Source organism: Capricornis sumatraensis, chromosome 1 (assembly GCF_032405125.1).
Source record: "Capricornis sumatraensis isolate serow.1 chromosome 1, serow.2, whole genome shotgun sequence".
In the NCBI taxonomy this organism is placed as follows: domain Eukaryota; kingdom Metazoa; phylum Chordata; class Mammalia; order Artiodactyla; family Bovidae; genus Capricornis; species Capricornis sumatraensis.
In genome coordinates, this window is record NC_091069.1 from 129385004 (window position 1) to 129402095 (window position 17092).

Consider the following 17092-nt stretch of genomic DNA (forward strand, 5'->3'; position numbering starts at 1 on the left):
AAATATGTTGCCATTCCTTCTTCGGGTGGAGAGCTATGCTAGCACTTGGGATTTAATGATAAATGAAACTGAGCCTCTGTCATGGGGAGGTCATATTTTAGCAAAGGAGACAAGAGCAAAAAAAATACATACAAAGTAATATGATACATAAATACAACAAAGTAATATGATACATATATCTGTGAGTATGTGTGATTGTAACAGTCTCCAATCACGGGTTTGTCATGAGCATTTAATGAGCTTAAAGTATCTAGGATGAATCCAATCCTGAGTACAGATATAATACACATTAGCTATTGTCACTCAATCACTTCTCTCTCTAATCCGTCCTCTGACTTGTCATCATGTATCCTGCAATTATGTCATCTTGCTTAAAAATCTTGGATAGTCACATCTTTCTCTTCTCATCATTCACGAGCAACAGAAAATTCCTTAGTAGAAATCCAAGGCACTTATATTTTGGCATAAATTCATCTTTCAACCACTCACCCAATGCTGCCCTCAAGTGACTGACCTACAATCAGACTAGCCTGCCTTTTCCTATCTGCACAGAGTGTTCACTCTGCTTGGGTACCCACACCCTCCCTTTGCAACTCAAAAGCTACCCACTGCAAGTATTCTTTGAAATCAATCTTCTACCCAGAGTTTCAGGTAAAGCGATTCCTTCCCTCCCTTCTTGTCTTATAGTTTTCTGTTTACTCATCCATCGCTAGAAATAGCAATACTCATGTCAGCATCTCATTCTCCTATCCACTCCTACCTAGTTTATCCCTGCACTCCCAGCACATAGTGTCCAAATAAATACTGGTAAAGGCAATTGATAACATCATTGGCAGAGATCCAGTTGATTCCAATCCCTTGCAGACAAAGTGATAGCTCTCTTGCTCACCCTTATGCCCTCCATTGTAGAAAAAGGGCAAATAACAGATTAATAAATATTTGTGTTCAACTGAATTACATCAAAGAAAAAGATAATAAAGGTGAAGAAAATCCCACATTCATTATCTTCGTCATCTCATTTTTTAGTTGGCAAGTTGAGTCTGACTCTTTGTGAACCCATAGACCATACACAGCTGTAAACAGATATCCTTCCGAAATATTCGATTACATTTTTAAGGTACATCATCAGATTGGGAGAAATTTAATTATAAAATATAAAAAGCAGAATTTAAAAGTGGTAATAACACTTAAGGACTATTAAACCTATAGTTCACATTTTTAATTTTCCACTTTAATTATTTAGTTACATACGATTAGCTATTTCCATCTTCCCAAGTGGCAATAGTGGTAAAGAACCTGCCTGCCAATGTAAGAGACATAAATGACGCTGGTTTGATCCCTGGATTGGGAAGATCCCCTGGAGAAGAGAATGGCAACATACTCCAGTATTGTTGTCTGGAGAATCCCATGGACAGAGAAGCCTGGTGGGCTACAATAGGGTCACAAAGAGTAGGACATGACTGAAGCGACTGAGCATGCATACACGCATTAGCTATTTCATATTATTAAAGATTGGCTTTATCAGCAAAATATTCAACATGTATTAACAAGTTTGAAGGAGTCACATTACTGTATAATTTTAGCTATGGTGCTATTGCCTAGAGGGATAGTGAAGATGCCAGAAAAAACACAGAGGTTGCAAAAAATTAAATCTACTTAACACTTTGAAAACATACATCTGCAAACTAACAGGTTATGAATAAAAACAGTGTAAGTCTAGTTAAAAGGTAAGATCTACCTTGTCCTAGCTTTTATATTTTATTGAAATATAGATGATTTACAATGTTGTGTTAGTTTCAGATGTACAGCAAAGTGTACATCCTAGATTTTAAATACTGGCACTTTCTACAATTTTGTTTATGGTTTTCAATTTATATAACAAGACAATTAAATAATAAGAGGCTAGGGTAAAAACGCTTAACAACATGATGGTAACTCTCTTCTCAGAAATTCAAAACACTAAGGATTATTTACTTATCTTCATAGTACATGTGAATCATAGGCAGAGGCTGCTTTTGCATTCAGGTTTAATTAATGGATTTTAGTCAAGGATTGGGGATAATCTCTTGGGATTCATTATTTGACTTGTGATATCTTACTTTGTTTTGTTTTTAACTACAAAACACTGGGCAGCATGATAACTATTCATTCAGTTCAGTTCAGTTCAGTCGCTCAGTCGTGTCCGACTCTTTGTGACCCCATGAATCACAGCACGCCAGGCCTCCCTGTCCATCACTAACTCCCGGAGTCACTATTCATTAACTCGATGAAAACAAGTAGAACAAAGGATATGACGTCTGGGAAACAAGCTCCTCCTAAGGAAGAATGTGTGAGCATGGAACGGGTACATAATGACAGCGTCGTCTCGGAGCTTTGTTGGAACCTGGTCTTGGTGCCACCGCTGGAGACTGGGGCTCCGCTGCTACTCTCCTAGGCTTGACTTTGTGCGCAAGAGATTCACAAAGAAATAAAACTACTGCTCCCTCATTAGATAGCGAAGAGCATTATGCCAGAAACTAAGGCAAAGTGTTGATGATCCTCTTGGTGGGCTTTCATTCCCCTGTACAGACACTAACAACAGAATTTCCTGCTGATTTTTAACCTGCTTTCCAAGTAGTCAATAAAAAATAAATAATTATTCATCCTTAATATTGCCATGTCTTTCATAGGACTTCTACAATAACTTTTAAAAATTATAGTTGTGTAGCTCTTCAAGACCTCAGGAAAAGGGCTATAGATGTTTTATTAGTGCTGCTGATTGGAATGTTATTCCTGCATGGGATAAAATATGTTTTCCTTACTTTTTCTCCAATCTCAGTTTGATCTCCATTTGGTAACTGCTCCAAATCAGGAAGGAGAACACAGGCTTCCAAAACTCTTTCATAAAGCTGCTTCTGCATGACAGAGCCAAAGAGAATGTTTTCTTGCAAAATGCAATTCTGAATCCAGGCCTGCTGGGAAACATAAGCCACGGAGCCCTAAAAAAGAAAAAATAAAAGAAATACTCTTGACAGGGGAAAGGAGAACTTGCATGTGCCTGATAAGGGGAACATATTTGTCCACGGTTTTGGTTCCTTTAAATTGAATTTTTTTAAAAAATTAGATTATTTCTTAAATGTAAATATATTCCATATATATTTTAATCATATCCTGTTTTAATCTTATGTATTTTTATTAGAGGCCCCTTCAAATGAATTACTTTGTGTTTTTTTTATTTACTTTCAAGTAGCTTCTATCAAGACTTCCCTGGTGGCTCAGATGGTAAAGGCATCTGCCTACTATGCGGGAGACCCAGGTTTGATCCCTGGGTTGGGAAGATCCCCTGGAGAAAGAAAAGGCAACCCATTTCCTTTCTATCAAAGGTCCCTGGTGAGATTTTTGGCAGACACTGCGTTTACTAGTCAGCTCTTCCTACCCTCACAAGGTAACATGAACTGAGTGGTTTAAACAATAGAATTTTTTTTTTTTTCTTCTCGATTCTGAGATCAAGGTGTTGGCACATGTGAGGAGAGAGTAAATTAGCCAAGATGGTGTGTTCAGACTCCCTCACCCCACATTCTATGAATGTGACAGCTGAGGTCATTCATAGCACTGCACACGTGCATCATGAGGTACTTGGTTGGTCACGAGCTATTTGTGCTGTAGGGATATGTGAGCTCCACCTAGAAAGTGGTGGCATTACTGCTATGTCACGGCTGCGTCTGTTGGGTCAGCCATGAGAGCAGAGAAAAGCGTGTCTGCTGCTACAGCTGCTGTGCCAGCCAGGAGAGAATAAACATGTCTGCAGTTCCTGCAGCTCTTCGCATCTGCTTCCAGCCTCTTAGCTTGCACCTTGCCTACCCTGGGTTCAACGAACAGTGGGCACAGTGTGAACAGCAAGACAACTGGCATCATGACCAGGACAGCATGACTGGTTTCTCCTAAGACCCATCTCCTTGGCTTGAAGATGGCTGTCTTCTCCCCAGTCTTCACACGGTCCTTCCTTTGTGTATGTGTCTTAATTTCTTTTCCTAAGATATCAGCCAAAGGGCCCACCCTATTAACCTTATTTTAACTTATGGCCCCCTTGAAGACCCTATCTCCAAATACAGTCACATTCTCAGGGTCCATCTGAGGGTATGGTTTTTCCAGTAGTCATGTATGGATGTGAGAGTTGGACTATAAAGAAAGCTGAGCACTGAAGAATTGATGCTTTTGAACTGTGGTGTTGGAGAAGACTCTTGAGAGGCCCTTAGACTGCAAGGACATTCAACCAGTCTATCCTAAAGGAGATCAGTCCTGGGTGTTCATTGGAAGCACTTATGTTGAAGCTGAAATTCCAATACTTTGGCCACCTGATGTGAAGAGCTGTCTCATTTGAAAAGACCCTGATGCTGGGAAAGATTGAGGGCAGAGGAGAAGGGGATGACAGAGGATGAAATGGTTGGATGGCATCACCGACTTGATGGACATGGGTTTGGGTGGACTCCGGGAGTTGGTGATGGGCAGGGAGGCCTGGCATGGTGTGGTTCATGGGTTCTCAAAGAGTCAGACATGACTGAGTGATTGAACTGTACTGAACTGGGCTAGGAAAATTTATAGTCATCTTGATCAACAGACTAATGGCTGATTGTAATCTTTAAAGAGAACATAAGTAAAAAAGATAGTATATTTTAAGTTAAAAGTAGTGGTATTTATTAAGTGTAATCTTATCAGAAAAAGTCCTTGAAATTATGCTTGATTATGCTTGATTCCAAATTAAGAATATGTTTCGATGAGAGAAAAATAAATAAAAAATTAATCACTAAAAACCTGGAATCAGGAAAGATATAAAGACATGAAATTGAACTTGAACTTGAAAGTCACTCAGTTGTGTCTGACTCTTGCAACCCCATGGACTACACAGCCCATGGAATTCTCCAGGCCAGAATACTGGAGCAGTTGCCAGTCCCTTCTCCAGGGGATCTTCCCAACTCAGGGATGGAACCCAGGTCTCCCACATTGTAAGTGGATTCTTTACCAATTAATCACTAAAGACCTAGAATCAGGAAAGATATAAAGACACGCTTAGTTGCTCAATTGTGTCTGACTCTTTGTGACCCCACGGAATGTAGCCCACCAGGTTCCTCTGTCCATGGGATTTTCAAGGTGAGAATACTGGAGGGCGCTGTGGTTTCCTTCTCCAGAGGAGAATAAATATAGACACAAGGAATAATACATCATGAACAAAAATTAAAAGGTCTGGAGTTGATTTTTCCTAGAGGAAAAAAACAAAAAAACTATGAAGACATTAGTTTCATATTCACAGAGCCTCTCCATATTGTCAGAAGTGAGAAGGAGTGATTAGGTAATATTTTACCTTCTTAGGGAGTAGGTCTAAGGAAAAATTCATTGGATACCCACTGAAGTACTACTTCAAAAAAGAAATAGCTGATGAAGAACGTGTTGAATTCTTATTCCTATTGACCTTTAAGAATAGAACAAATGGCTGGAAGTAGACCTCTCCATAGTCCAAAAGCTGAAATTTAAATGTAAGCTATTAATAATTATTATTTTCCTGAGATTTTCCTAGGTCAGAGATCCTTCTTGTGAGCAACTACACCATTTCTTAGAAATGGAATGGCCGTAATTACTTAGGAAACATTGCAATGAATGATAATTAGAAACCTAATCAAATTATGTTATAAACCACATTCATTTCTCCATAATTGGTTGCAATTTAGTTAATATCATCAAACAATTACCATTAAGCATTCCTAAATGATTTGCTGAAGTATATGGAGGACAGAATGCTCTGACTAATCCATCCATAGCAAATCAATTTCTGTGGAAATTTAAATGTTTGTTACAAACTAGAAATGCTCATTAAATACTTTGTTCTTCAATTCAACTTGATAAATTCTTATTGACACTAACGATGTGCTGGCTGCAGTCCATTACACCAGGAGATGTGCAAAGAATGCATTGGTGACTTTACCTTTCTTTGGACTACTCCTTTTAGTTTCTCCATTTCCCCCAGAATTGCAGAAAGCACAGATGATTTTCCAGACCCAACTTGCCCTACAACAGCCACTAAGGCTCCTTCTGGAATCTTTATGTTCAAGCTGCACAACAAAGAAAGAAAGAGACGATATAGGAAGTTCTGCTATAATTGTTTTTAATGTATATTCCCAGAAAAGTCACTGTATCACAAGTCACTATATACGGGGCATCATCCTTGAAATTGCTGTTATTCATATTGTCCTACATTATTGTACAAACACCCATCCTTTCAAAATGCAAGCAGTAAATGCTGCAAAGAAAATAGAGGAAATGAACAGGGGGTAAACAAGATTGTAAAACAATCATAAAGATGAAAGATGTAGTGAGAGGTTTTTAAAAAAATCCTACAAATTCCAATAGATTCATCTTCTGCTTAAAACCTCTAAAAAATAAACACATGAAGCATGATAGAATCTATGCTAATTTTTTTTTGTTTTGTTTTTAATTTTCCCCAAATCATGACTTACTCTTTTAATACTGGAGTCCCTGTTTTATCCCAGGAAAAGGAAGCATTTATAAAACCAATGGCATGATCTAGGAAGAAAAATAAATACAGAAATGTATCTTAGAATCAATTGTCTTCAGCCCAGAAGTCAAATAAATATTAAACACAAAAAAGAACTGCTAACCTCCTATGTAGTTTGCTTCAATACTATGTGGAAGAAGTTCCTCAGTGTTCAGAAAGTCTTCCAAATGAACCAGTGATATTCTTGTCTATCAAAATAAACACAAATGGAATTTTTGGGTTTCAAGAAGTTAAATGAAAAAACATTTAAAAGTTTTTGATGTAAACTGGAGATATTGATACAAATATTCAGCAAGCATGATTTGCATTGTTTTAATGTTTATAAATAAGTCCATCGATCAAGAAAAAGAAGTTTCAAGAATCAAAAAACAAAACAAACATATATATGCAGGAAAACATGAGAGGTTAGAAACCAAAAATTCTCCTTAACATTCTAGCAAAAACATGATAACTGATTAATTAATAATCATAGAATAATTAGTTTTTCAGAGCAACTTCAGGTTGGTTGAATGAAATCTGCTTGTGAGAATAAACAAAATAATAATTTTAGCAATGGTAACATTTAATTAATAGAATAGCTATAAATGTTTTGCTACAGATAGGATAAATAGAATCATTTTTCCTCTGATACTGACTTGCATGAAACCTCTAGTACATTTTTATTCACTTTATGTTAGGATATGTCTACTGTTAATGGATAATATATAATTAAAAGCTGTGATTTTGTTTACCAAGTGTGTCATACCAGTATGCAAGGTTGGTTCTTTCTCTTTTTTTTTTTTTTTACAATTGTTCTCCTTATTTGTTTAGTGACAGTAGTAGCATACCACTAGGAGTTGGAAAACACTCTGGGATACCAGACGTTTAGCTAGAATATAGTTTCAAAAGCAAAATAGAACCATTATTCTAAGAATATTTGTTTTAAGAGAAGTGTGCTGTGAAATGTGCTAAAAGCATCAATAGTACTTCTATGCCCTCTGCTGGTGATTATTAGCAAAAGAATATAAAAACAGTATTATGGAACAAAAATAGCTTAAGTGCTATTTACTATAGAATTATGTTACTTTTCATTCAGATATAATTTCTATATCTCAATTTTTATGAATTAAAAGGAAAAGTTCTTAGATCAAAGAGCTAGTTCCAGTAAGCAAAAATTCACTTTGTTTATGAACCCAGACTTGAAAAAGTTTTGATGGGTGAATACCCAAACCTGATATTGAAAAAATTTAATTGAGAAAATCTAGGGGTAAAGGGATCAAAGAACTCACTTCTTTGGATTTCCTATGGTTTTAGCTGCTTTCTACTCATCATAGCATCTAAAGAGGCTTCAGTGATTGGAGATTACAATAAAAGCAGGCTAAACGAGATACCTCATACAAGGTTGGCTGACAGACTGATATTATCAGTGCACTTTTGTCCCTAGTTTATTATTTCAGTACAGATGAAGTTTTGCTGAACCCTGGGAAAATTCAGACCTACTACTGTGCAAATCACTTACTCAAAATTTTTCAACTGAAACCGGAAAATAAACCATTTGATGGCATAGTGTCAAACTCTACATTTTAAAAAGCTAAACAAGAGAACCAACACTTAGCAAAGAAAACAATATCACATGTTGAAATGCTTAAAAGTCATTTTTATACATGAAAAGCACAGGCAAAGAAAACATGATTCATTTTATTATATAATATTCTCTATTGCTCATTAACTTAGGGAAATTTTGAAAGCAGCATAAAACAACTACAAAAAGCAAAATTAAAAAAAAAGATTAAGAAGTGAAATATGCAAAACTAAAGATTTCAGTAGAGGAATGATTCTCAGTTTAAGGATAATTTGGACGTACCTGGACCACAGCTGAGATCACCATCGGTAAATCAAACAGAGGAAGCCTCAAGATATTAAACAAAGACATAGATGTGAACACTTTAGTGGCTGTTAAAATGTTTCCTTCATCCAGTAAGAAATAGACACCAAATGTTGCCAGGGACACCTTAAAAGTAGACATGTAATTTTCTTCAATTGTGCAATTATTAATTACAGACTCAAAATTAGGAAAGAAATCTTCAATAACATTTGTTGTTGTTTACCAAAATTTGGTACTATTTAGTACTATTGCTGAAGAATATGAAATAAATGTTTAGTACAGATCATACAATTAAGTATCTTAGATAATGACATCCTATGAACATGTCATAGGTCCAGCTCCCTTCTTCAACATGGCACATTTTCACTACAGTAATTATCCCCATTTAACACATACAACAGTTCATTTTTTCCTTCCTTGTGTAAATTTTTTCCAGTGATGCGTGCATACCTTTTGTCTCATATGCAGAAATTTTACTTTCTCTGTGTCTTAATATTAACTGAAGAATGTATAAATAAATCATGACTAGTAGGATTTATATTTACTTGCATACGTTTCATTTAGAAAAGGCAGAAAAGTTCATTTATGCATGAGACTGTATTGACTATTTATCATGTACATAACACTGTCTTAAGCAAATGCTTACTGGCTATTTTTACTAAAGTATTCCAAATGTAAATATTGCTTTTACATTCATAATATCCACGTTTGTTTAAATAAAAAATAATAATATTTTAAATTAACAACAGGGGAGACATATAGAATGTTTCCTGACCCCATCACTATTGAGAGTGGCTAAAATTGATCCTTCAGTTATACATGGTTTTCTTATCCTTTGGCTTCCAGCCACTGTTTCAATATCTCAAGGCAATTTATACTCTTTAAATAGAATGAGATTCCCAATATTTGCATGAAGTGACAGAAAGAAAGAGACTTCAATTCATATCAATTCACCTAAAAATACTAGTTCTATAACTCTGAGGATATTTCCAAACTATTTCCATTTCCTCTTGTGAAATGAGAAAAGTAATACCTTAGTATTGCAAGAATGAAATAAAATGCATACAATTTGTCTGACACACAGTAGAAATGCTCAATAATGTCCCTTTCCAACTCTACGTAATGTGCCTTTCAGTCTTGCTTAAAAGGGATTAATCATGAAAAATAATCGAGCTGAAAAGGAACTCTGAAGTATAGGTTATATTTTTTTTAAGATTGAGGATGGCATGTGTTCAATCTATGAGAAATTTACAAGGATGTAAAATCTTATTAAATATAAAAAATACAGACCAATGAAAATGCACCAAAAATTTTTCCCCATCTTTAAAACTTTCATTCTCTTATCTCTACAGATTAATGACTGCATTTTTTGAAAATTTAAATTTAGATATAGAAGACTTCACTTTGGAAACCTTAATTCCAGGGAATTTGAAGGTGAAAATGCAAACCAAACTTGAAAATCAAAACAAGAAATAATATACACACTTACCAAGAATGGAATGCAAGTTAAAGTTAGCATGGAAAATACAGTAAGATACCCAGCTGATTTTTGAACTTCCAATTCCTGTTCTCGAATTTCAATAATCTTCTTTTTATAGGAGGGTTCCCATGCATAAAGTTTGAGAATCTGTAAAGAAGTCAGATGATGACAATCAATATCATAGAAGAAATAAAAAAGCATACACACGTACAAATACACACACTGTAACACACACACACTCATAACTGTGAAGGTGAAAACGGTACCCAGGAAGTAAATTACTCCTGTTTTCGACTGAGTCATAATATTTCCTGTGGTGTTTTTCTAGGGTGAGTAGGTGGAGGAAATCACCATTTCCCCACTCTTGTCTCTCTTACCCACTACTAGCTTATTCCTGAGCCAGACTTTGACAACATCCCAGCTCCTGGAGCTCCATAGCAGTTTCTGTCTAGCTTGAAAGTGAAAGTGAGAGTCGCTCAGGTATGTTTGACTCTTTGTCCATGGATGCATTACGGACATGTCTGAGCCACCAGGGAAGCCCTCTGTCTAGTTTAATCCTGACAAATGTTCCACTGGTCCAACTCTCAATTCTATTCTTTTCATATCTTTTAATAGTTAAGCTTCTCCCCCGGCCTCCCAACTTCTTGAAAACTTATGTCTTGGGATGTCAAGCCATTTTCCGAAAGGTTACAGGTGTTTTGAGATTGCAAACTATTTCCTGAAATGGAAAACATGGAGAAGCAGAATCATGCAATGGCTTACCACATACTTTTTAGAGTTAGACAGACCTACATTCAAATTCCAGGCCTCTTATGTTGTTCATTTGCTCAGTCACGTCCAACTCTTTGTGACCCCATGGACAGTAGCTCACCAGGCTTCATTGTCCTTCACTGTCTCCTGGAGTCTGCTCAAGCTTTTGTCCATTGACTTGATAAAGCAACCAACCATTTCATCCTCTGTCACCCCTTCTCCTCCAGCCTTCAATCTTTCCCAGCATCAGGGTCTTTTCAAGAGTCAGTTCTTCGCATCAGGTGGCCAAAGTATTGGAGCTTCAGCTTCAGCAGTTCTTGCAATGTATATTCAGGGTTGATTTCCTTTAGGATTAACTGGTTTGATCTCCTTGCTTTCCAAGGAACTCTCAAGAGTCTTCTCCAACACCACAGTTCAAAAGCATTAATTCTTTGGTACTCAGCTTTCTTTATGGTCCAACTCTCACATCCACACATGACTACCGTAAAAACCATACGTTTGACTATATGGACCTTTGCCAGTAAAATGATGTCTCTGCTTTTTAATATGCTGTCTAGATTTATCACAGTTTTCTTTCCAAGGAACAGCATCTTTTAATTTCCTGGCTGCAGTCACTGACCACAGTGATTCTGGAACCCAAGAAAATAAAATTTGTCACTGTTTCCATTGTTTTCCCATCTATTTGCCATAAACTGATTGGATTGGATGCCATGATCTTAGTTTTCTGTGATGGTTAGTTTTATGTGTAAATGTGGCTAGGTTATGTTGCCCAGTTATTTTATCAAATACTAGTAGATGATACTATGAAGGTAATTTTTAGATCTGATTCACATTTAAACCATTAAACTTTAAATAAAGAAGATTGCCCTCCATTAAATGGGTGGTAACAAGCTATGTTGCTTCAGTTGTGTCCAACTCTTTGCGACCCTATGGACTGCACCCAGCCAGGCTCCTCTGTCCAAGGGATTTTCCAGGCAGGAATACTGCAGTGGGTTGCCATTTGCTTTCCCAGGGGATCTTCCTGACCTAGGAATCTAACCTTCATCTCTCACATGTCTTGCATTGGCATTGACAGACAAGTTCTTTACCACTAGAGCCACCTGGGAATCCCCTCAGATGGGTGAGCCCAATCTAATCAGTTGAAGGCCTCAAGAGAAAAAATTAAGGTTCTCTGAGATGGAAGGAGTTTTGCCTCCAGACTCAAGGCTCTAGCATCAACTCCCGCAGGAATTTCCAGCCTGCTCAACAGATTTCAGACATGTCACTGCCTATACTCATAAGCCAGTTGCTTAAACTAAATCTTTGTTTCTCTAATCATCTATCTATCTATCTATCTATATGTCCGTGAATCCTCTGGAAATCTCTAATAATCTCTTACCAGCTCTGTGAACTTAGACATGACCCTCAACTGCTCAGATACTTTGTTTCCTTATTTGTAAAATGAAAATGAGAAATCTTTTTCTTTAGGTTTATAAGAATTATATGAGGAAACAGATATAGGGATAAGTACAGTGCGTGACATACAGAAAATGTTTGATAAATGCTAAGCTATTATCAATGTTAGAGAGAGGCTTTATGACACCTGTTTTCAAACACCAAGGATACAAACTGCTCCCACTTTTAAACTATCCTGATTTCCATTTGGACCTCTTCCAATATTCTAGTGTATTTACTGCTGGGACTGCTATTTTAAATCTTGAACTTTGCTTAGATCTTGAGAAAATTTCTTTTATCTACATTGTCTTGGTCCTACTGATAAAGCAAATTTCATTTTATGAATATCAATACTTACAGCATATAAACATACATCACTATTTTCTAATGGATGCTGGGGGTCTCAGTTAACTCACAAAGAAGTGCAAGGTGCGTCTGGATCATATAATTTGAGGATGTGTGACTTTATAGAATAATCTGAGTTCAGTTCAGTTCAGTTCAGTCACTCAGTCGTGCCTGACTCTTTGAGACCCCATGAATCGCAGCACGCCAGGCCTCCCTGTCCATCACCAACTCCCGGAAGTCACCCAAACTCACGTCCATCGAGTCGGTGATGCCACCCAGCCATCTCATCCTCTGTCGTCCCCTTCTCCTCCTGCCCCCAATCCCTCCCAGCATCAGACTCTTTTCCAATAAGTCAACTCTTCGCATGAGGTGGCCAAAGTATTGGAGTTTCAGCCTCAGCATCAGTCCCTCCAATGAACACCCAGGACTGGTCTCCTTTAGGATGGACTGGTTGGATCTCCTTGCATTCCAAAGGACTCTGAAGATTCTTCTCCAAAAGACTGTTCTATACAAAGCCTCCAATTAAAATAAATTTAAATTTTTAAAAAAGGGGGAATGATGGGGAAAAAAAAGAGTCTTCTCTAGCACCTCAGTTCAAAAGCATCAATTCTTTGGCACTGAGCTTTCCTCATAATCCAACTCTCACATCCATACATGACCACTGGAGAAACCATAGCCTTGACTAGATGGACCTTTGTTGGCAAAGTAATATCTCTGCTTTTTAATATGCTATCTAGGTTGGCCTTAACTTTTCTTCCAAGGAGTAAGCGTCTTTTAATTTCATGGCTGCAATCACCATCTGTAGTGATTTTGGATTCCCCCCAAAATAAAGTCTGACACAGTTTCCACTGTTTCCCCATCTATTTCCCATGAAGTGATGGGACCAGATGCCATGATCTTCATTTCCTGAATGTTGAGCTTTAAGCCAACTTTTTCACTCTCCTCTTTCACTTTCATCAAGAGGCTTTTTAGTTCCTCTTCACTTTCTGCCTTAAGGGTAGTGTCATCTGCATATCTAAGGTTATTGATGTTTCTCCAGGCAATCTTGTTGCCATTTATGGATATCAGTCTCCTTTCAAGGTATCTTCAATCTAACAATGTCTTTCGCTTCAGTAATGTATATTTTTGTAAACATGTTATACAGCACAATGCACTGTATCATTTACGGATTCTAAGGTGAATCATTGTGTACATACAATGGGTTTATTCCATGGATAAATAATTTATTTGTGTATAAAGAAAGCTGAGTGCTGAAGAATTGATGCTTTTGAACTGTGGTGTTGGAGAAGACTCTTGAGACTGGACTGCAAGGAGGTCAAATCAGTCAATGGTAAAGGAAATCACTCCTGAGTATTCATTGGAAGGACTGATGCTGAAGCTGAAATCCAATACTTTGGCCACCTGATGCAAAGAACTGGCTCATGTGAAAAGACCCTGATGCTGGGAAAGATAGAGGGCAGAGGAGAAGAAGAGGATAAGATGGTTGGATGGCATCAGCAACTCAATGGACATGAATTTGAGCAAGCTCTGGGAGATGGTGATGGACCGGGAAGCCTGCAGTGCTGCAGTCCATGGGGTCACAGAGAGTAGGACATGACTGAGCAACTGAACTGCACTGTACTTAGTCACTCAGTTGTGTCCATCTCTTTGTGACCCCCAAGGACTACAGCCTGCTAGGCTCCTCTGTCCATGGGGATTCTCCAGGCAAGAATACTGGAGTCAGTTGCCATGCCCTCCTCCAGGGGATCTTCCCAACTCAGGGATTAAACCCAGGTCTCCCACATTGCAGGTAGATGGAAATATCCAATGGAGTTTTAAATGTCAGGAGGAAATTCCATGTGAACTTTGCAAATTTTGTGCTTTAGAAAAATCTGATGAGCTATAATCTAAGTGCAATAGGATTTGAAATTATACACAGATGATCTCTGATATACAGTGATTTAATTTAGGATTTTTCAACTTTAGGACAGTGTGAAAGCAATACTCATTCAGTAGAAATTGCACTTCCAATTTTGAATTTTGATGTTTTTCCCAGGTTACTACTATGTGATATAATACTCTGCCATGGTGCTGGGCAGCCACACAATCTAAAGCATAAATAACCAATATACTACTAAGCTTTCTGCAACCATACTACCAGTCTGTTTTTTACTGTCAGTACAGTATTCAATAAATTAGTGAACTTTTCAATGCTTTCCCTGGTGGCTCAGATGGTAAAGCATCTTCCCACAATGCAGGAGACCCAGGTTTGATCCCTGGGTTGGGAAGATCCCTTGGAGAAGGAACTGACAACCCACTCCAGTATTCTGGCCTGGAAAATCCCACAGACAGAGGACCCTGGTAGTCTACAGTCCATGGGGTCGCAACTGAGCAACTTCACTTTCATTTTTATTATAAAATAGGCTCTGTGTCAGATGATTTTGCCCAACTGTAGTCTAATGTAAGTGATGTAAGTATATGTTAAATTATGGTAATAAGTATGTTGCTGCTGCTAAGTCGCTTCAGTCGTGTCTGACTCTGTGCGATCCCATAGACCGCAGCCCCCCAGGCTCCCCCGTCCCTGGGATTCTCCAGGAAGAACACTGGAGTGGGTTGCCATTTCTTTCTCCAATGCATGAAAGTGAAAAGGGAAAGGGAAGTCACTCAGTCGTGTCCGACTCTTAGCGACCCCATGGACTGCAGCCTACCAGGCTCCTCCACCCATGGGATTTTCCAGGCAAGAGTACTGGAGTGGGGTGCCATTGCCTTATGTTAGGTGTATTAAATGCATTTTCAACAATGATATTTTCAGCTTCTGATGGGTATATCAGGATATAAAGCCACTGTAAATTGAAGAATGTGGTGGTGGTTTAGTCTTAAGTTGTGTCCTCCTCTTGCAACCTCGTGGACTGTAGCCTGTCAGGCTCCTCTGTCCATGGGATTTCCCAGGCATGAACACTGGATGGATTGCCATTTCCTTCCCCAAAATTGAGGGATATCTCTATGCAAAATGTATAAGGCTTCACTCATTTTATCACAGAGAAAATGTTAGGTGTGTGGAGTGGAGGTAGTTTTTCTAGGAAACAAATAATCAGTAACATACTTTTCATAGAATAGCCAGGTAAGTGGCTCAGACAGTAAAGAATCCGCCTGCAATGCAGGAGACCTGGGTTTGATCCCTTGGTCGGGAAGATCCCTTGGTGAAGGGAATGGTAACCCACTCCAGTATTCTTGCCCAGAAAATTCCATGAACAGAGGCACCTTGCAGCTCTAGTCCCTGGAGTCACAAAGAGTCAGACATGATTGAGCAATGTATGATGTATAAAAGAAACTGAATGGCCTCTCATCACTTTCCCCATGTATCTACCTTCACACTGATGACAGTGTAACTGCCACTCTTCACTGCTTCATTCCAAATTTCTGTCTTTAAAACGAGTAACATTTTGTGTCTTTTGAGATATTTGTGTTTAGTTGTTGGTTGAGAACAAAAAAAAGCACCTTACATTTTATTTGGCTTTATTTAAATGCTATTTCAATGTAAGAAATCTTATATATTTGAAATCTAAATTACTCTCTCAAAATTATACATATTTCATTATTTTGATATTGAGAATGGTGAGTGATTCATTTATTGGTTAGCTTATTGCTATATTCTAAATAGATAAATTAAATGCATGTCCTTTTTTTATTACCTTAATTCCATGTAAGATTTCATTGAGCAGTTTTATCTGTTTGTCCTTGTTCTTCCTTTGATTTTTCTATATAATGGAAAGAAAATGACAGTATATTTGACAAAAGTTGCTAATACTTTAATTTACATAACTATTTTTTAAAATGCAATTTACTTCCTCTATTTTATATAATATTTAGTTGAAAAAAACTATATTATAACATTCATACATTATTCTGTTAATATTAGATAACAGTTATAAATAGATACTTTAAAACCTAAAAGTAGCCAGCAGTAAAATAAAAACAAGGTGTACACTTTGCAAAAGAGTAGAAAATATAATATTTATTCAGAAAAATTTTGTTATAAATGGAATAAAAATATTTATATTCAATCAAAATAGGAAAAATTCCCCAAACTCTATCAATTATATGTATGTAAATCTTTATTTTTATTCCTGTGGTACTTCTATTATCACAAATATATATATACATACATATATATATACATACCAACTTTTTTTGCAAATATTATATAAGTATTATATAGCATACTATTTATATTATAAAACTTTATTTATAATACTTATTATCATTTGATCATTTCATCTTAAGGATTTTCTCCAATAATATTGCCACAATTATGTTATATGGAATAATATGCACTTGTATATCTAACAAAGTACACATTTACAAGCTAACATCCTTTATATCTTTTGTGTGATTAAAGTATATTTTTTATTTAGAATAATTGTACATAATATTGGAGTCTCTTTGGATGTTTTAGGACTCTAGATAAATTCCAGATAATGTAATTCCATTCCTAAAAGTTTAACTTACAATTATGTAAAATCCAGAATATTAAAAAACATATTTTAAAATTATTCATTTAAAAATCTGTTATTCTAAATACCCATGTGTTTAGTAATTCATAATTATTTTATAATTATATGTTATTTCCTAGTTCTTATCTTTAAAAACTAGGCTTTTGGGTAATTATTTGAAAAATTCAGAAAAAAGTAAA

At 36.8% G+C, this 17092-nt stretch overlaps 1 protein-coding gene across 1 annotated transcript in view; it reads right to left on the reverse strand.

Moving 5' to 3' along the window:
* LOC138077595 (multidrug resistance-associated protein 1-like) overlaps nt 1-17092 on the reverse strand; it is a 92481-nt gene that overhangs the window by 42174 nt on the left and 33215 nt on the right. Inside the window, exons 7-13 of the mRNA XM_068969683.1 lie at nt 16092-16157; nt 9901-10038; nt 8391-8537; nt 6651-6735; nt 6489-6555; nt 5957-6083; nt 2802-2978 (exon numbers count right to left, since the gene is read on the reverse strand). Of these exons, the coding sequence (XP_068825784.1) occupies nt 2802-2978; nt 5957-6083; nt 6489-6555; nt 6651-6735; nt 8391-8537; nt 9901-10038; nt 16092-16157 (807 nt within the window). The remainder of the gene's footprint in view (nt 1-2801; nt 2979-5956; nt 6084-6488; nt 6556-6650; nt 6736-8390; nt 8538-9900; nt 10039-16091; nt 16158-17092) is intronic.